At 40.4% G+C, this 21,638-nt stretch overlaps 1 protein-coding gene across 4 annotated transcripts in view; it reads right to left on the bottom strand.

Moving 5' to 3' along the window:
• Positions 1-21,638, bottom strand: part of Ipk2 (Inositol phosphate kinase 2) — a 232,520-nt gene that overhangs the window by 18,427 nt on the left and 192,455 nt on the right. For all 4 annotated transcript variants that reach the window (XM_067138449.2, XM_067138450.2, XM_068225670.1 and 1 more), the window contains exon 4: positions 17,305-17,429. In XM_067138449.2, the coding sequence (XP_066994550.2) occupies positions 17,305-17,429 (125 nt within the window). The remainder of the gene's footprint in view (positions 1-17,304; positions 17,430-21,638) is intronic.

Below are 21,638 nucleotides of genomic sequence, written 5' to 3'. Positions count from 1 at the left end.
CAGAGGCCACCAAGTAAGAGACAGACAAGCTACCCTAAGACCACAGGGCCTGCTTTAGATATTTAGTCTAGGGTAATCATAAATTACAATAGGAAGAGCACAAGGAAGCAATATAAAAAAGATAAAAATGGTGCTGGTACAAGATAAGAAAAATAATGAGAGAGAAAGATATGCTTACAGTCGAACTTCTATAACTCTAATTTTTGATTTTTCAAATGAATTTTCGTTTCCCTGACAGAATCTTAAATATTTTGTGTTGTTTATTTTGTATAATTCAAGCCTACATGTAAAATATTTTTCTGGTACTTGAAGTTATGCAGATTATTATACTTCTGTGTACTCTATTATCCCCAATAAAAGTCGTCCCTGTAGTAGGAACATAACGTCCTTGTACAAGGATAAACATTCTGAACATTTTAGTCAGAATATATTGTTTGCTTAACTGCATGTAGTAGCATCTGAACAGTTATGCACTTTGCAATCCTTGCGTAAACCCAAATCATTGCAGCTAAAAACACTACTTTAGACTACTTTGCAACCCTCAGCAAGCTGTTTACAGTCTGGGGTAATGTGAAAATTGAGAGCTTTTGACCTGCTCAGTACAGTAATGCCACCTGCAAGGAAATGTGTAAGTGCAAGTGAAAAATAGGAGTTGCAGCAGAATTTGGTATTCCAGATAATGTGCTGTCAACCATTATGGAAATTAAAGAAAAAATTTTAACATCGTGCAAGAGTTGCACTTCTCTTTGAAAAGGAAGTGGTACAGGTGATATATTTTTTTTATAGAGAAGATGCATATTTTTCTATGCCTTGAATTTTCAATAACACCTAATACTTTCAGCCTTTGCAAGCATTTGAGATATCAAAGTTCAACTGTATTCTGAAGTAAGAAAATACATGATCATGCAAGCTAAGGGTCTGATATTCACCAGCCAAGAAAAATCTTATAATGTTCGGGTAGGAAGAGTACAAGCGTACAGTACATTACAGACATCGGCACATAATATTCTCTACTATAGATACTTCAAGAAATAAACATTTATTTCCCAATGTTGTACAGAACTAAAGTTTAAATTGGCTGGTTTCTCTCATACGTTTCGTAGGTAGAATCTGTTTATCCTGAGAGTAATCTCTCCTCATTTATTTTTATTTCATGACGTAATCACTGAAGCAGACTCAAAAGTGCAAATATATCTGGTGTTTAGCCTTACCTTGATAAAGATATGTTTGTACTCACAGAAAGAAGTTGAAGAAAAATGCAGCCAACAATCAGTAAAAAATCTCTTTCCTTGAAAAAAGCAATGCTGTCAAACCCAAAATTTTCAGTAATAATATGGCACCATCTAGGCTGCCTGCATGTCAATTTCAACAGTACCAGATGGCAGAGAAACAGCTCTGCTGGGAAATCAATGGCAGAGTTCTTAATTACTTTTGTTGGGTAAACACCAAATGTCTCATCAGCGATATCGTACGACATGGAGAGCCGAATGGACTTTTTTCATCTTTAAAAAACCAGGCTTTCATTGGCATGTTGGGAGGCAGGGTGCGATCAGAGATTGAGAGGAAGTTGGATGAAAACCAGTGTGATTTCAGATCAGGATCAGATTTTCTGTATGCGCCAGGTAACTGAAAAATACTACGAGAGGAATAGACAGTTATGTTTCATAGATCTAGAGAAAGCACATGACAGGGTATTGAGGGAAAAGATGTTCACCATACTGGGGGACTATGGAATTAAGGGTAGATTATTAAAATCAAAGGCATTTATGTTGACAATTGGGCTGCAGTGAGAATTGATGCTGGGACGAGTTCTTGGTTCAGGGTACTTACAGGGGTTAGAAAAGGCTGTAATCTTTCACCCTTGTTCGTAGTTTACATGGATCATCTGCTGAAAGGTATAAAGTGGCAGGGAGGAATTCAGGTAGGTGGAAATGTAGTAAGCAGTCTGCCCTATGCTGACAACTTGGTCTTAATGTCAGATTGCACCGAAAGCCTGCAGTCCAATATCTTGGAACTTGAAACCAGGTGCAATGAGTAAGGTATGAAAATTAACCTTTCAAAGACTAAACTGATGTCAACAGGTAGAAATCCAAGAGAACTGAATGTCTGACTGGTGATACAAAGCTGCAACAGGTAGTATTTAGGATGTGTGCTCTCCCAGGATGGTAATATAGTAAGTGAGATTGAATCAAGGTGCAGTAAAAGCTAATGCAGTAAGCTCACAGTTGTGATCAACAGTATTCTGTAAGAAGGAAGTCAGCTCCCGGACGAAACGATCTTTATATCGGTCTGTTTACAGACCAACTTTGATTTACAGGAGCGAAAGCTGGGTGGACTCAGGATATTTTATTCATAAGTTAGAAGTAACAGACATGAAAGTAGCGAGGATGATTGCTGGTACAAAGAGGTGAGAACAATGGCAGGAGGGTACTCGGAATAAAGAGATGGATGAAGCCGTGAGCAAAAACCGACTTCCGTGGTGGTTATGTGAGGCGAATAGAGGAGGATAGGTTACCCAGGAGAATAATGGACTCTTATGGAGGGTAAGAGAAGTAGAGGGAGATCAAGACGACGATGGTTAGACTCAGTTTCTAATGATTTGAAGATAGGAGGTATAGAAATAAATGAGACCACAGCATTAGCTGCAAACAGAGGATTGTGGCGACGTTTAGTAAAATCACAGAAGCTTCCAGACTGAATGCTGAAAGGCATACCAGTCTATAATGATGAAGTATGTATGTATGTAAAAAAAATCTGACTATTTCTGTTGGTTCATTAAGAAGGAAGCCATACTTTCCAGTGTCAACATAGTTAAATGTAACAAAAAATCTTTCCAGTCTGTCAAACTCATTTCAATACAAATTATAACCCAATAACATCCAGTAAAACATATACACACTATTATATGAAGAAGGACACGTTTCATACTACAAGAACATCCTTAGATTCTATCACATCACTTAAATCATGCGTATATATGTCCAGTATTGTTTACACTGCGTAAACTTGTCAAAGATAGAGAGTTTGGTGAAAATATGAACAAGTATTAACAAACAATGATTGTATTAATATTCAACCGTCACTGTATTAACTAAACGAAATACTTATGTGCTTATCTAGTCTTACTTTTAACAATCTTAGTTTGTAACTTTATGTTTTATTCCATCTAATTACTACATATGTCACCCGTAAGTCCAACCCCCCATCCATGTCGTGGGAGTTGGGTAACATTAGAAGTAGGGGAATGCCTGGAAGGATTAAGTTCAGTGGGGACCTCGTGTGCCCCGGGACCACTACGGTAGCTGTGAAGGCCTTACAGGAACCATGAACCATGCCCCTGCTAAGGTAGTTGGAAAATATTTTTCATTACCGAACTGAACGTCAGCATTCGACAGCCAGATAATCCTAGTGATCACCTGGCTTAAAACTCATCACAATGACAAAATCTAATGGAAATGGTCCTTCTAAGGGCCCGCTATGTAGAATGATCAGAATTCTCCAGCTCAACATTGAAGGAATGAGTCGAGCTATGGGTGAGCTACTATCAAGAATATCCCTCGATAAAAATATTGACTTGATTGTTAATGCAGCACATGAAGATAAAGATGAAGATCAACTGCACTCTAGAAGTAAAATTCCTGGCTATGATATTTTAGGAGCTACACACCATCATACATATGGGGTCGCAACATATGTAAGACATGCTGTTGAAAATGCGTCGCTGTGCACTATAAGTACTACTCCCCATCCACTCTGTGATCACAGGAATAGGAAACATTACAGTCGCTAATGTGTATAAACCTCCAGCTGAGCAATGGCCCCCTAGTGTTCTCCAACACAGCCACATCCAGCTGTCTACCTCTGAGATTTTAACAGTCATCATGAACAATGGAGATACACTTCTAGTGATGAGAATGGGAAATCTTTGGTTTCATGGGCTGAGGATCACAACCTCCATCTTATTTACGATGCTAAATCTCTCTGCACTTTTAGATCATCAGCATGGGGACGAGAGTCTAATCCTGATTTGTGTTTTGTGTCTACTAACAATTACACTCCCCTACCAGTTACACGAAAAGTTCTCTCCAGCTTTCCTCATAGCCAGCACCAGTTGTAATAGAGATCGGAATAAAAGTCCCTTTTGTTTCAACTACTCCTCATCCACGCTGGAACTTCCGAAAGGCAAACTGGCCTGCCTTTACTGAACAGCTTGATAAAGTATTGGGATGGATTCCCCCAACAAGTGACAACTATGAGAGATTCACAGGTGCCGTAATAAGCACAGCAAAGAAGTTTATACCTAGGGGTTATCATAAGGAATATATTCCTGGATGGAGCGAAGCTAGTGAAGAACTGTATCAAGAATTTGAAACAACTGGAGACAAGAACGCAGCTGATCAACTATTACACAGCCTGGACACTGCTCGCCGACAGAAATGGATAGAAACAGTTGAAAACCTTGACTTTGAACATTCAGGCAGGAAGGGTGCTTGTTAAGGAAAGTAGGAGATGGGAGCCGAGTAGCTCAAGACACTAATACTATAAACCCCAACAAAGTTGCATCTCATATCGTGTCAAGTTCAAATGCTCCAAAAGATTGCGACAATACCACTGCAATCAAAAGGGAAATCAGAGCCTTGAAAACAGACAGTCTTAAGGGCAGCAGATTTTCTTGTCCATTTTCTCGAGAGGAAGTTGCTACGGCTTTAAAAGATGTGAAATCAGGAAAGGCCCCTGGTTTTGAATGGCATTCACTCAGAATTTTTAGTGCATGCTGGGAAGTATGCAATGATCTGGTTAGCAAAGTTCTACTCCAATATCTTAGAAACAGGGTCCATCCCTCGACTTCTGAAACAGACAAAGATCATCGCCATTCTCAAACCAGGTAAATCTTGTAAAAATTCTCAAAGCTTCCACCCAATTGCACTTCTGAGTGTGGTTTACAAATTAATGGAGAGACTTCTTTACAACAGAATTGGCTCAGTAGTTCTTGACCATCTACCCATTGAACAAGCAGGCTTTCGCCCAAATCGAAGTTGCACAGACCAGGATCTCACTCTGACTACACACATTGAAGCTGGTTTTCAAAATCAACTAAAAACCTCAGTTGTGTTCGTGGACTTTACTGCAGCAAACAATACAGTATGGAGACAAGGACTCATCTACAAACTGCTTTGAGTAATACCTTGCAAGAAAATCGCAAAGCACACCGAAAACATGCTTACAGACAGGAGGTTTCGTTTAATTTTGGGAAACAAGACAAGTAAGGAAAGGATCCTTAATAACGGTCTTCCTCAAGGATCGGTACTAGCACCTTTGCTGTTTAACTTATATATATCAGACTTACCGAAAACAGCTTCCAAAGCAGTTGGTTATGCGGATGACTGGACATTCGCAACGCAGGGCAAATCTATGAAGAACACCGAAGATACGCTGACAGCTGATCTCGCCACCTTAGACCAGTACTTTCGTAAGTGGAGACTTACGCCAAGTTTGAGTAAAACTGAAGTCTCATGTTTCCATCTCAACAACAAACTGGCACACCGTGAACTTAATGTCAAATTGTAGAGCACTAGACTTCCTCACAACAGACACCCAAAATACCTTGGAGTAACCCTTGACTGAACACTGTCCTTCAAGGAACATCTGAAGATGATAAAAGCTAAACTCCAGTCACGGAACAATATCATCTACAAACTGTGTGGCACCACGTGGGGTGGTTCTGCTTCAACCTTACGAACTTCAGCTCTTGCCCTTGTCTTCTCAACTGCAGAATTTTGCTCTCCAGTCTGGCTGAACAGCTGTTACACAAAACTGGTTGACACACAGCTAAATCATACTTTGCACATCGTATTGGGAACCATAAAATCTACCCCCACTTCTTGGTCACCAGTTCTGAGCCATATTCCTCCACTTCACCTACGGAGAATGCCTTGCTGCACGAGTACCAGAAGCTGTCGAGGAATTCCAATCTGCCAATTCATGGAGATATACCCAATGCCTTGAACAACAGACTTCGGTCCAGGAATTCACCAATAAGGACTGCCAAAATCCTGATTGACAAATTCAGTCTCCAGCAGGATTGGATTCAAGAAAGGACTTCCATAGCTCCAGCAGAATATCAGAACTTCCCTGTATTACAAGAATACCAAAAGGATTTGACCTACCTTGCAAAAACTGGACAACCCTCAATCGTATCAGGACAGGCCATGGAAAGTGTGCTGACTTCGTCTTTAAATGGGGCAAACTTCCCTCCCTGGAATGTAGCTGCGGTGCCCCTAATCAAACAGTTCGTCATATAGTGGAACAGTGCCCCCTGAGTGCTTTTCAGGGTAACCCAAAAGACTTTCTTGACCCAAATCCTTCTTGTATAGACTATTTGCAGAGTACGAAGGTGAAATTGTAACCTACATAGTGTATTGTATATTTAATTTTTGATCGTGTGTTTTTATTTTTAATGTCATACGCTAAAGAATAAATAAGGAACCATGAAAATAGCAGCTAATGGGGCTCTGGTAAAGCTACTGCCTTGTAGTATAGGGAGTTGGTTCTCCAAAGGCTAAGGGAAGAAACCCTGACAGAAAATCAGCACGCCTAGTGGCTATAGGAGGCAGCCCCTCCACTGGGCTTCGGGTGCTGTGGGCTAACAACTTGCACACCCGAGAATCAAGTATTACAGAAACACGTACAAAAGTAAACTGGACGAATATTTCAATGACAACTTTGGAATAAAAAACTCTGACTCGAATTGGTTTCTGGAATGTGCGAACAATGTATGAGAAGAAGAGGGAGACCAAGGATAACATGGCATCGAACAGTGGAAGCAGAGGCGGCGTCAGTTGGGAAGTCCTGGAAAATTATCAAAACTGTGGCAGCAAATCGAGTCAGATGGAGAGCTCTTGTATGTGTCCTATGCTCCACCCATGAGAAATAGGAATTAAGTCAAGTATGCCAATCAATACATATATTTCATATGAATAGGACTAGTTTAGAGTATGATTTGGTCATCTTCAGCTATTAATTTAAACAAGTTAAACTAAAATGACAGAATCATTAAATAAAATGGGTTTTGTAAACCCTGAGCTTAAAGTTTAAATAAATTGTAAAACACTTTATTCAACATTGAAATTCTTGAATTTTCACTAGACTCTAGTCTTATGAAATAATGAGAATAGACTAATTTAAAAACTTGATAGGTATGTTCCAATTGTACACAGGTTGCATCATACAAATTCACATGGTTTTAAAAATATTTAAAAAATTGTGCACAAATTACAGGCAAAACAACCTCATAATGGTTGTTAAGGTGTTCAAAACAAATAGTTTAAATTGGGCCGTGAAGAAATTATTTCTCCTGGAACACATTGAGTCCTATGAGAGTAACATGCATATCACTGTTTATTGATGAACCATAGTATGCATTCCACCGTTGTCCGGTCCCAAGTCCAGAATGAAAAAGGAGGAGGGTTAGCTGGCTTGGCAACCAGCTGTAAAAACAGCTAACGCCGAGTGTCGAGCGGCGGTACATAATTCGACCCGCCACAGGGGCCAATGGCTTCGGGCGGATGAGCCCCTTTCTGTGGGGTGATTCTCCCCTCAGCGTAGGAAATGACACTGGAACCTATCATCTGTGTCTTGGGCCCAATGGCATAACAGACGGAGAAACCTCCTTTTTGTGGTTCTCATCGGTCGTGGAGGCGGATAAGGTCATGTCAGATGGACTGGCTGTGAAGGTGCAATTCAATGGTATTTTGAGTCTGCGACAGTCCGTTGAATTGGTAGTACTACGAACAGCATGTCGCATTTCTTTTGTGTCGCAGGGTACAGTTCCGAGATCATAGTGTGTGGATCACTTCCTTGCAAGCTGCGATCCACCTTAAACAAAATCCTGCTTGTGGCACATTTCCTGCTGTCACTCCAACTCAAGTCCAGCAGCGATGGGATAAGGATTGTGGAGGCAGGTTTTAGTGTGAAACTGGAATCCTCTAGTTTGGACCTGCACGTTGGCAGCAGATGTGTGATGGTCATCTTTCTGAGACCCCGTGACTACTCAGGAATTCAGTCCTGCATCTGTGTTTGGGCAGGCCTATTTAGGTTTACCGCTGCCCACCCTGAATGGAGAAGTCCCAAGAAAATATGGACTAAACACTGGTAGTCACACTCTCAGCGGGCTGGGAGGCCGCACCCAGCGGGTCACCTCTTATGCGGTCGAAAAACGAAAATTACCAAAACTTTGATTATAGGAACCTGGAATGTTCGAACCCTACTCGATTTGAAAGACAATAACAGACCTGAGAGAAGAACAGAGCTTGTCACCCATGAGCTTGGACGAATGAACATTTATATTGCTGCCTTAAGTGAAACCAGACTGTCCAGCGAGGATAAACTTACAGAGTTCAGGTCAAGATACACAATCTTCTGGAAGGGAAAAGATGAGGAGAACATTGCATTCATGATGTGGGATTTGCAGTGAAGACCACACTGGTGAATGATTATCAGCTAACTCCAACCGTTGTCAGTGAAAGAATTATGACTCTCCGAATCCCACTCTCTGGAGCCAAATCTATGACACTCATTTCCGCATATGCTCCCAATTCTACAACCTGCTGAGCACTACCATCACCAAAGTACCACCAAGAGACAAACTCTTACTACCTGGCGATTTCTATGCCAGAGGTGGTAAAGATCACCTGTTAAGGGGCATTGTGATGAGAAAACATGGACTTAGAAACAGAAATAATAATAAATAAAACTGTAATAAATAATAGCATAATCCCATACAGTAAAACAGTGAGAAATCTTGGGGGTGACTATGACAAACTCTAAACTGGACAGAACATATCAAAAACGTAGGTCGGAAGGTGTTTGCTACTCAACACCCACTGAAATTAAATAAAGACATTATACCACTAAATATGCGGCAAAGACTAACACAGACTCTAATTCTTCCTATCCTTGACTACTGTGATGTTATCTTGGTAGACGCTACTAAAGAACAAACTAGGAAACTGCAGCGCATTATGAATTGTTGCCTTAGATTCGTTTTTAACCTAAGGTATGATGTGCATATTACTCCTTACTATCAAGCACTGAACTGGTTAAAACCTGATAAACGTGAATATCATATACTTGTCTTAATACACACACTTCTGCATAGTAGCTCCCCCCCACTATATTTCATCTAAACTTCACTTCCTCTCTTCCTTCCATAACCGTAACATTCGCTCGGGCTCCACTCTAGCAATTCCTCTTCACCACTCTTTTGTGTATAATAATTCTTTTATTGTAACTGGTTCCAGGCTTTGGAACTCCCTGCCAGTAAGTGTCAGGGGCACTGACTCTTTCCTCAAATTTAAAATAACTTGCCGAGACTTCCTGTTGAGAGTTACCGATGGAAGTGTGTAAATGTGCGTGTGATTGGTAATTGAAAAATTAAAAATGGTTCTGTTAATTTTATATAATGTAAATATAAGGGTAGTTGACGAGTGTGGAAATTTTAAGTGTGTGTGCAAGTGTCTGGGTGAGAGAGAAAAGAGGACTGAATTAACGAGCTAATAAGCTGCATATTGTGTGGGCGTGTAACTTAAGCTTAATTAAGAAATAGTATAAGTAGTATAATTAGTAAGAAGCAGCCTCAATATTATTTGTTGTATTGTAGTTGAGTAAGAGAGGGCCAGGTGCCCTAACTTCGCCACATGAAAGAAGCCAAAACAAACAAACAAACAAACAAACAAACAAACAAACAAACAAACAAACAAATAATGCCAATGGTCTACTGCTCCTTGATTTGTGTGCTGAACATGAACTCTTCATTACTAATACTCAGTTCCGCCTACCTAATCGCTACAAGACCACTTGGATGCATCCTCGCTCAAAGCACTGGCACATCTTTGATTATATCATCACCAGGCAATGTGATAAAAAAAGATGTCCTTGTTACAAGGACCACAAGAAATGTCGATGACTGCTAGACAGATCATAAGATCCTTTTTTTGCCGGTTGAGAATCTCAACCTGTCGCAAACCAAAAAGATCCATCCACAACCTGCCCAGAAAGAAACTCGATACTTCTAAACTTCAAATTGAATCCATTGCTACAGATTACAGAAGTGCAATCTCAAACAAACTGGCTAGTCATCCAGTCAGCAGTGATAGTACAAATCAGGAATGGGCCAAGCTTCAGAAGGTCATCACTGAGTCAGCTGCGGAAACAATTGGTTTTGTGAGGAAAAAAAGACATGACTGATTTGAATGAAAATAATTAAGAAATTAAATGTCTGATCAATGCCAAACGGAAAGCCCATCTACCCTCTCTTCAAGATCCATCTTCCAATAGGAGGAAATCACATATCTTGGAACTTAAAGGAAAATGTTAGGCACAAAGGCATAAAGGAGATATATGGCCCAATTCGATCTTCATCAGGGTCATTGACTACTGCTCGCAACTCCATCATTTTAACTGATAATGGAGTAATTTTAGAGCGTTGGATGGAACATTTCTCTGCGCTTCTAAATTGTGTCTCCAATGCAGCCGAGGACTTTCTTTGTAATGTCCCTCAGCAGCCCCAACAACCATGGGTGGCAGTTCCACCTACATACAGAGACTTCACCAAAGTACTCAATCAACTAAAACCAAGAAAGGCTCCTGGTCTTGATAACATCCCTCTGGAACTGATACGAAATGGAGGTATACCCTTGAAGACTAGAATTTTCACACTCATCCTCTTGATTTGGGAAAATCGAGAAGAAAGGTGATCGTAGTGTATGTGGGAACTACCGTGCTATATCGCTTTTGTCAATTGCAGGTAAAATTCTCACAAGATTTCTATTAAACCAGCTCAGAGTTATCTCAGAGAGGATTTTGCCTAAGTCTCAATGTGGTTTCTGAACCTCCAGAGGCACAACAGATTTGATCTTCTGTGCTAGACAACTCCAGCAAAAATGCAGAGAACAACAGCAGCCTCAGTATTTAGTTTTCTATGATCTGGAAAAAGCCTTTGATTCAGTACCAAGATCTGCTACATGGAAAGTATTGAGACATTTTGGATGTCCTGTCTGGATAGGTTCTTCATGGTAACTAAGTATCAGATTCATGCCCAATCACTCATGGATTGAAACAAGGCTCTGTGCTTGCTCCTACACTCTTTGCACTGTACATGGCTTCCATGCTGCATGAAACATCTGCAAACAACTTATGCATGGAGATTAAATTTTGTTTTGATGGAGGCCTTTTCAGTCTGGCAAGACTTCGCTCACAAAGACATACTCTGGTTACCCGGGTGACAGAACTGCAGTAAGCCGATGACACCTCATCTCCTGCTCTAACACCTGCAGAACTACAACAGTCAGTCAACTGCTGTAAAACTGCATGTTTTGCCATTAATGTGAAAGAAAAAAAACGAAAGTACTTGCACAACCTGCCCCAGGATTAACTCTTCCTGAGTTCAGTATCTCCTTCTTAGACAACACTGGAACAGTTGGTCACTTTTCATATCTTGGAAGCATCTTGTCTAAACGGTGTACCTGCGAACAAGACGTTGATAAAAGAATTGGGGCTGCTCATGCAGCATTCAGACGGTTAATGCACCGAGTTTTCATGAATAACGACCTAAAACTGCATACCAAACTCATGGTGTACAAAGCTGTTATCTCCACGCTGCTGTATGGCTGTGAAACTTTGACACTCTTATCTCAGTGATATCAAAAAACTTGAGCGCTTTCAACCAACAGAAAATGAAATTCATCTTGAATATTAAGTGGGAGGACTATGTGACCAGAATGGCAGTTCTCAACAAAGCGCAGTTAAATAGCATTGAGGCAACAATCATCGCTCGTCAACTGAGATGGTTAGGCCATGTGGTGATACTGGGCTTCCCCGCCAAATTCTTAATGGTGAACTTTGCTGCGGCAAAGACCTCATGGAGCCCCTCTTAAGCATTTTAAGGACCAGCTGAAACACATCATGAAGACAACTGGTATAGATATACAGACGTGGGAAGAATGTGCTGTGGATCGTTCACTATGGCAGAACACCGCTGTCAACTTGTTTGAAAGAGAACGCCACAGATATCAAGAGGCCAAGCGACAAGCAAGGAAACTGTCAATTTCAACCCCACCCTTCACCACCCATTCAGTGTGATTTGTGTGGGTGTATTTGTTATGCCAGGATTGGTCTGTTTAGTCATCATAAACAAATCCATAAACTGAGTTGAACTGGTCAATGTATGCAGGAAGAAGTTATATATACTCGGATTGAGTTAGAGCCAACGACGATAGTATACATCTGATGTATGTAGTTCATAAAACATGTAAGTAGCCAAAATGATCAATCATGATGTATTTTATTTATTTAGTAAGCCAGCCCAATCCATGATACAAAAAACACCCCCAAAATATCACAGACCCATCTCCGGCTTGAACCTGACCTTACATACATCCAGGAAGAAATGTTTCATTTGGTCTTCGGTGCACCCAACGACATGCGTCATTGAAATACAGGTAAAAACATGATTCAACAGACCACATTACATTCCGCCAATCAGCTACTCTGCATGTTCGATGATTTCTAACTGAAGATACGCAGTTTTATGTGCCTGTGTGACCAATGGCCTCTTGCGAGGCGGCCGACTCCAAATGTTCATTGCATGCAGTTTCCATCGCAATGTTCTCTCGCTAACAGGTTGGGATGGACCTTCATTCACTGACTGCACCAAATTCCGTCGGGTGTGGAAGCGATTCTGATTCACAATAATTGAAATTAATTAATTAATTAATAGGGGTCCTCCTATTCTTCTTCTTCTTTTATGACCACATAGGATCACTTTAGTCAGTCCGTCGTTCAGGTCTCTTTGAAGGGATTGTTCGGGCTTTGCGGTCCTCCCAGTACTTCTTCAGACGCTCCGATCTTCGTGCCCTTTCCTCAGTTGAAAATGTGCGTGTTGTTGGTTTGTTTTGTGTAAGGGTAAAGCGGAGGTTTGTATTCTTGAGTTTTGTATTCAATTTTATCTTATTTTTGGTGTCTTCTGTTGTAAGGCCTATTTCCTTCAGATCCTCTCTTACTTCTCTGATCCATTTACATCCTGTTGTGGTATTTTTTGAGACGAGATTGTGTTGTACTAGTTGTTTCAGAAGTCTCGAGTCCTGCATCCTCATGATATGTCCAAAGAATCCCAGTCTCCTCTTACGCATAGTATCTGTAATGGGTTCTAGCTCTTTGTACACAACTTTGTTAGGTATTAACCGCCACTGTCCATCTTTCTGATATTTTTTGTTGATACAGGTTCTTCCAATCCTCCTTTCAATTTTCTGAAGTCTGTCAGTCTTTGATTGTTTATTCAGGTAAAAGAGTGTTTCTGCTGCATATGTAGCTTCCGGTTTTATAACTGTGTTGTAGTGTTTTATTTTTGTATTTATTGATAGACATTTCTTTTTGTAGATATCCCATGTTAATTTTTGTGCTTTAGCTAATCTATTTGTTCTTACTTGGATTGAGATTTTTTCATTTAAGTTATGTGTTATTACTTCTCCAAGATATTTAAACTGGGTTACTATTTTGATTTTATTACCATTTATGGTGACTTCTTTTAGCTGTGTTGGTTTTTGGGGCATAATTTCTGTTTTTTCAAATGATATTTTGAGGCCAATTTTATTTGCAATGTTTTGAAGTTCTGATATCTGGGTTTTTGCTTCTTTTATGTCCACTGCTAGTAATGCTAAATCGTCAGCAAAACCCAGGCAATTTGTTTTGATTTTTCGGCCAATCTTTATTTTGGGGGGACATTTTCTAAACCATTCCCTCATTACCATTTCTAGAGCACAGTTAAATAATAGTGGTGAGAGCCCATCTCCCTGCTGTAGTCCAGTTTTAATTTCAAATATCTCTGATGTTTCACCCCTAAACTTCACTTCCACTTTTGACTTGGTATTGGTGAGAGTCAATTTTATCATGTTTATTAATTTGGGGTGTAGTCCAAGGTGTCTTAAAATTTTAAACAGAGATTCTCTATGGATGCAATCATAAGCTTTCTTGAAATCTACAAATGTTATCACCATATCTCTGTTTCTTCTCCTGTTATAGTCCATTATCAACTTAAGACTCATGATCTGATCAGGACAGCTCCTCCAGGGTCTGAAACCTCCTTGATATTCTCCTAGTTCTTTCTCAAGTTGTAAACTTATCCTATTAAGGATGATTATTGAAAATATTTTGTATGTTATGTCTAGGAGAGAGATTCCCCTGTAGTTATTAGGGTCGGTTTTGTCCCCTTTTTTGTGCAGAGGATGAATGAGGGCTGTTGTCCAGTGTTCTGGTAGTTCTTCTTTAATCCAGATAGAGACAAGTTGTTGATGGAGGGCAACTTTTGCTGAGGTTCCTGCATATTTCCAGATTTCCGCAAAGGTCTGATCTTCTCCTGGCGCTTTGTAGTTTTTTAATTTATTCAGAGCTTGGTAGACTTCCTTTATTGTGGGGGGATTGATGTTTTCTGGTGATGTTTTTATCGGGGTGTTGGTGTCCAAATGAAGGAGTTCTGTAGGTTCCTCACAATTTAAAAGCTTGTTGAAATGTTTAGCCAGAATTTCTGCATTGTCTTTATTGTTATGGGCCAGCTTACCATCTTCATCCTTCATCAGTAGGGTCGGGGGTTCATATTTTTGGAGCTGCTTTCTGAAGGTTTTGTAGTAGTCCCTTGATTTAGTTTTACTGAACTGTTCTTCAATTAACTGCAGGGTGTCCTTATGATGTTGTCTTTTTATTCTTCTTAAGACTTGGGTAGTTTCTTTTCTCTGTTTTACTAGCTTTTGATAGGATATTTCTGTCTTTTGGGACTGATGTAATAGCCATGCCTGATGTCTTTTCTCCACTGTTTCATCACATTCACTGTTCCACCATTGGTGTTTTTTACGTGGTTTAATTGGAGCTAGGTCTTCTGCAATTTGTTTAAGGTTGTGTACTAAGTCTTCAAGTTTGTCTGTGATTTTTATTTTTTCAGTTGCTTTCTGGTAATTTTTGTTGTTGATTAGCTGGGTAGGATCTATTTTTCTTTTAGTTTTAAGGGCTTGCTTTTGTTGTCTCCTCTGGGGAGTGAGTTTAATTTTAATTTTAACTACGTAGTGATCTGAACCTGTGTCTATTCCTCGGAGGACTTTGACGTTATAGATCTCTTTGTGGTGGTATTTGTCCATGCAGACGTGGTCCAGTTGCCATTCTCCTTTAGTGTAGTCAGGGTGTTTCCATGTTTTGAGTTTTTGAGGTTTCCTCTTAAAACATGTAGATTTTGAGATTAAATTATGGTTTCTACACAGGTCAACTAGTCTCTCTCCATTTTTATTTGTTTTCTTGTGTGCTGGCCATTTTCCGATGATGTCACGGTATTTTCTTTCTCTGCCTAGTTGAGCGTTGAAGTCGCCTATTAATAATTTTATATGGTGTTTGGGGATGTTATCTATGGTCTGGTCCAATAGGTCCCAAAATTCTCCTGTTTCCTCCTGGTCTTTTGAGGAGTTGTTTTTATCATTAGTGGGAGCATGGGCATTTATTATAGTATAGATTTTATTAGATGCCTTTAAGGTGAGCGTTGAGAGTCGTGGAGACTGTGATCTGAATTCTTGAACTGAATTTATTATTTTAAGGCTGACCAAAAATCCTGTTCCAAATTGTGGGACATTCTTCATCACTCTCTTCCCGGGTATACCTTTATAAAGTCTGTACCCTCGAGATTCCAAGGCATCCTGGTCAGTGTTTCTAATTTCCTGTAATCCCATGATAAGAATTTTGTGTTGGTCCATTATGTCGGTGATCACTTTTAGTTTACCGGTTTGCATGAGTGAGTTATGTTGTGTGTAGAGAAGTATGTTATCTGCTTTGGTTTGATTCTTGATTTTGTCTCATTCGTGTATGTAGTACTGGGGTATTTCCGTGCCTCCGACTTCACGGTATCTTTCAGGTGGCAGCCCACCGTATCCGAATGCTGCCTTCTCTGAACTCTTGGTTCAGCCGGTGGAGTATTCCTTAAAAGACCTTCCATGGTTGACTGTCAAGGTGTCACCTGTGTGGGACTAGGTCCCGAATTACAACTCCTATTCAATACACAAACATTTATTAATGTGAATCAACCACATGTCGTTCACATGAGGTACTAGTTTCGGCACTAAACTTGTGCCATCATCAGCCACCAAGTCAAATCAGGCAAACAATAACAAAAAACAAGTTTAAAACACACTGTAACACCTACATAGATTAATATTAAATAAAATATGGTACATGATAATATTGCACTTCAGTATAAAATCCTTTTAAAATGACGATGACACCATTGTTTTGTACATACTTGTACTTGCTCTCATCAGTCCAGACAGTCCTGTCGAAGACCTCCAGACCTGTGTTTTGGTGCTCCGTGGCAAAGCGTAGCTGTTTCAGATGATTAACCTTGCTCACATAGAACTTCTTACATCCCCAACGCCCGTGGAAATCCATTTGACAAAAGGTGTTGTGCACTGTCGACTCACTCACAGTAGCACCTTGCCATTCCAGCTCAGCAGCAATTTTCGGGGTACTGCATCGCGGTTATTTCTTTACTTCTCTGACAATGAAGCACCTGTCTGCCTGAGTCAGGGCCCAGGGACGTCCAGTTCTAGGCTTGTTATTGTAGATTTTTGTCTCGGAAAAGTGGTTGATGATCGACTGCTTCTGTGATCCTTTTGAGCGACTATGTCTCGTTGTGAAGGCGGATGATGACTTTTCGTTCGCTGGAAGTAGTTTCCGGACTCTTTTGCCCCATTCTGACATGTGAATGCACTCGAACGATGTCCTGTCAACATTTCAGTGGAAATGAGTGAATGGGATACGTCCGAGCCATAGCAGCATGCACAACGTCATTAGCAGGGAGTGGAGGGCTAATTTTACTCGCGAAAACCAGGGTTGTATGAATACTTTTTGCGGGTCCTCAAACTGATTTTTTTTTTTTTACAATTTTATGACAATGTTTTGTTTTCATATTGTATGGAATGAATAAAAGTATTTCAATACTACATGAATGACTTTTTTCAGTCCATAAACCTACCTGAACGTGTGAAAAATTCATTATTTTTCTAAAAATATGTGGGGTCGTACGAATACTTTTTACACGTTCACTGTAAGAACCCATGGAGCCTCTTTTAATCACCTCTTACAACAGGCAGGGGATACCGTGGATATTTTTTACTCCCCCAGCCTCTGAGGTTTCAGTAATAGGGTACTATATGAGAATTTTACAAATGTGCTTATCACATACGTACTTCAGATTAAACAAAAATGGTTTCAGCTTACCTTTTCTCCTTCAATTTTCTCTTTAGTTGCATCAGGATCCCAAGTCTGTTTGCCTATTTTAATGTCCATAACACAAGGTTCTGAAAATCCTTGTGTAGCATTTTTTAACACTAAAAATTCCACATCTGTGAAGAGAAACAAAATGAAATCATTGGCTTGAGCTCTTTGATTAATTTTAAGTAAATGGACATTATGATATTTTTTTAACTTCCACTTTCCTACTCATTCATAATAATAATAATAATAATAATAATAATAATAATAATAATAATAATGTGACACTGAAGGCCAAGCACAGGGCAGCCAGCAATTATACCAGTAAGAGAAAATGGCAACAATGTGGGTGGGGCCAGCAGCAAGCAAAAGCCAGCAAAATGATGATGGTCACAATAAGGGAGATTCTAGAAAAAAAGCTGGGAGCTCATTAACAATGGACCAAGCACCCAGAATGATCGGGAAGTGGGAACTACTAGAATATTTTGCGGGCCTTTATAAAGGGCGCAACTGGCCCATACCAGTCAGTCTTGTGGAGTCAGTCTTTAGTGAGTTAGTGTTTCATCAATTGCCCAGCAAACATAAGCAGACAGTCACGAGTCTATGACGAGTCAATCATCGGGAGTGAGCACATCACACAGTTACACAGAATTCAACAAGGCTTGCTAGTGATAAACCGTTCTGGAACACTGCACTGTGAGAAGACGTGTTGAGAACGGAAGTTCTGAAGCACCGATGTGCAGTGCGTTCGACCACGCAGAAGGATAAAATTTAACCTGATTTGTCCATTCTATTCAGTCCAATTTCTAATCAAAACACAATTTTCCCGTAACCATCCATTTAATCCAAGTTCCTGGACCTCTGAGGCAGTCTTGATCAACATTAACTCGAATAATCGAGACTATCGTATTCATGAACACCTTGCCATAAATAGTGTATTAAACTGATTACATGTAAGAGAAGGCCACTAGTGTTAATCTTGCCAGGATAAATCAATCAATCTATCAATCAATCAATCAATCAATAAACGGGATTGAAATAAAGGTTACAGATTGCTTCATAAGGTATAGAAAGGATGTAAATGAAGGGGAATATAAATCACTGGTAAGACTCCAACGTCATACTAACACACTGAAGGTTTTCAGCAATATAAAGATGGGAAATGGCTCCAGCATTTGCCTGGTGAGAAAATTGGAAAGCATGAAACACCACCTTCACGGCTGCAAATGGTGGAATTCGAACCCACCATCTCCTGAATGCAAGCTCACAGCTACGTGACCCTAACCCTATGGATGACTCATTTGGTAACCTCTTTGTGATAACCTGTAATAATAATAATAATAATAATAATAATAATAATAATAATAATAATAATCCAGCTCCTTAGCTGAATTGTTACCACAGAGGCCTTCAATTCAAAGGGCCTGAGGTTCAATTTCTGGCCGGGTCAGGGGTTTTAAAAGGTAACAAAAAAAGTTTAGTCCATTTTTCACATTGCCAGGAAGACAAGCTCACAGATGCCAATAGAAGTGAGCCACGTGGTGGGAATGCACCCAGAGAGGGATAGGGGCTTTGTACTTGGCTGAGGAATGCGAAGTGGACAGTTATAACTCGAGCAGTGGCACAGAGAGATGGAGGTGTCAATGCAGGTTGTTTGGAGCTGTTTGCTTCACGACTTTAAGGTGGCCCTCTCAGCAGCTGATTCAAGTCGCCACATATGCCAAGGCTTTGGGAATGGCAGCACTGTGAGACGCTGGTTCATGAAGTTCAGGTCAAATGATTTTAACCTCTCTGATGATCCCCAAAGTGGCCGCCCCCAGACGTTGAATGACTAGGCCATGCAGAAAGCCACAGACGAGGTCAGGAGCCAAATATGTGGTCAGCTTGCCACACACTTTGAAGTGCCTGAAGAAACAGTCAAAACTCCACCACGTGCACCACATATGGAAGGCGTTCAAGTTGAGCAAGTGGGTACTGTGCACACTGTCAGATGCCAACATGGAACAGCTATTTATCGCTGCCTTTGCAACACAGCAACACACCCATATTTGCATATTCGATCAAGCGCTCAATGATGATGAAAAGTGGGTCCTGGATTACACATCCTAGTGTGCCAGACATTGACTGTCACCACGGAACTCTGTGCCGCACACTGTTCGAGACCTCCTCTACACCAACATAAGATCTTGCTTTGTATCTGATGGACTAGTCGCCAAGTGATCCACTACGAGCTCCTACAACCAGGCCAAACCAAAGCCGCGGACCTATACTCACAGCGGTTGGAGTGTATGTAACGGGTACTGAAGCAGAAGCAGCCAGCATTGGTTAATCGCAAAGGTGTAGTGCTCCTGCACAACAACGCTCAGCCACATGTAACGTGGGTCACCAAGGAGATTCTATGCCATCCACCCTACTCCTCACAACTAGTACCAATGGATTACCACCTGTTCCATTCACTAGGCAACCACCTTCGTGGGACATCATTCCCCAATACGGCAGATGTACGGTAAGCACTTGCAGACCTTCTCTGCACCCATGATCCCTGACTTTTATCGCCAGGTCGCTGCACAGCTTGAGGCACAATAGCAACAGGTAATGCATGCTGATGAGGATTACTCTCGAGGACTGAAGGTACATAATATTTGCTGTGTACTGTCTTGTGTCCAACCCTTGAATATGGATAGAACTCTTTTGGTTACCTTGTCTGATTAATTCCTCTAGCTCAGGGACTGGGTATTTGTGTTTACCTTAATACACATCTTGATTTACACCCAACACATCACAGCACAAACCATCACAGAAATATCTGAATCATGTTCCCGGAAGTAACAAAGTAACCTCATTTTCTCTAAACGAAAAAATTTTCTCTGCCAATCTAATTGCACTATCATTCTTAACATAACACAAAGAGCATTCCTGATATTTTTAATCAGTATAGTTCAGATACACCTAGTATTCTCAGACATACAACCTGCACTTAGGGATTTACATATTCCCAATCATCATCTTCATTTCCCGTTTCCAGCTTCCCAGGTCGGGTTGTAAATCAAGGACCTCCATCTCTGCCTGTCTCTCCACCATTCTTCTCCTTTAAGTACATCTTCTGGTTTTCCTCCCCTCTTCTCTATGCACTTCCACACTGAATCTGTCGACCTCTTCTGGGGTCTTCCTCGTGGTCTCCGTTAACTTCTCTGAAAAAGCTTTTTTTGGCACACTCTCTTCTCCCATTCTCATCATATGCCCATACCACTTTAGCTTTGTTGTTTCTATCCTGTCTTGAAGTTTCAAGATTCCTGTCCTTTTCCTTATCTCTCATTTCTAATTCTATCCTTTCTCGTCTTGCCCTCGATACCTCTTAGGAATTTCATCTCCGCTGCCTGTATTCTACTCTCCTCTCGTTTTGTTGTAGTCCACGATCCAGCTGCATAGGCTGGAATGGGTTCATAATAGGTTGAAAATAATACTCTCTTACATTTCTTCAGGACATCTTGGTTCCACAAAATAACCCTTACACTCTGGTAGAAGCTGTTTGCTTGTATTCCTTTTCTCAATTTCCTCAGTTATCTTTCCATCTTCTGTGATCACACTTCCCAAGTACTTGAAACTTTGAACCACATCCAGAATTTTACCATTCAGTTTTATCTTTCCTCTTCCTTCCTTCCTTCCTTCCTTCCTTCCTTTTGTCATCACCACTGTTTTACTTTTCTCTGTGCTTAATTTCATCCCAAATTTTTCTATCTCTTGATTCCATACATCTACTTGTTTTTGCACTTCTGTTTCATCCTCACCCCATATCACTATATCATCTGCAAACAACATGGCTTTTGTTGCCTGTCTTCCCAATCTCTGTTTAATGTTCTTATGAATTTCATCCATGACTAAGATGAATATTATGGGGGATAGTACACTTCCCTGTCAGAGACCAGTTTCAACTTTAAACCATTTTGTTTTTCCTATACTAGTCTTCACACTACTAATACAATTTTTGTACATAGCTTTTATCATTTGCACTTCCACTCTGTTAACTTGTTTTTACCTTAATGTGTCCCATACCAACTGTCTGGACACACTGTTATAAGCTTCTCAATATCAATAAATGTCATCACCATGTCTTTTCCAAACTCCCATCTTTTCTCCATCACATGTTTTAATGTAAAGATCAGGTCAAACATTGATCTGTCTTTCCTAAAACCATACTGTTCTATCGAGTCCCAAAGTGACTTCTAAACTGGTAGAAGAATGCCTCCATGCACTGCCAGAACTTGGTGAGCACAATGATGTAAATCTGTTGCAGGTTCCAGGTCACACAACATCCAGGGAAATGAAAAAGCTAGCAAACT

Source organism: Anabrus simplex, chromosome 1 (genome assembly GCF_040414725.1).
Source record: "Anabrus simplex isolate iqAnaSimp1 chromosome 1, ASM4041472v1, whole genome shotgun sequence".
Taxonomy (NCBI): Eukaryota; Metazoa; Arthropoda; class Insecta; order Orthoptera; family Tettigoniidae; genus Anabrus; species Anabrus simplex.
The sequence above is the reverse complement of the archived record's forward strand: the minus strand, read 5'-3'. Positions and strand labels throughout refer to the sequence as shown.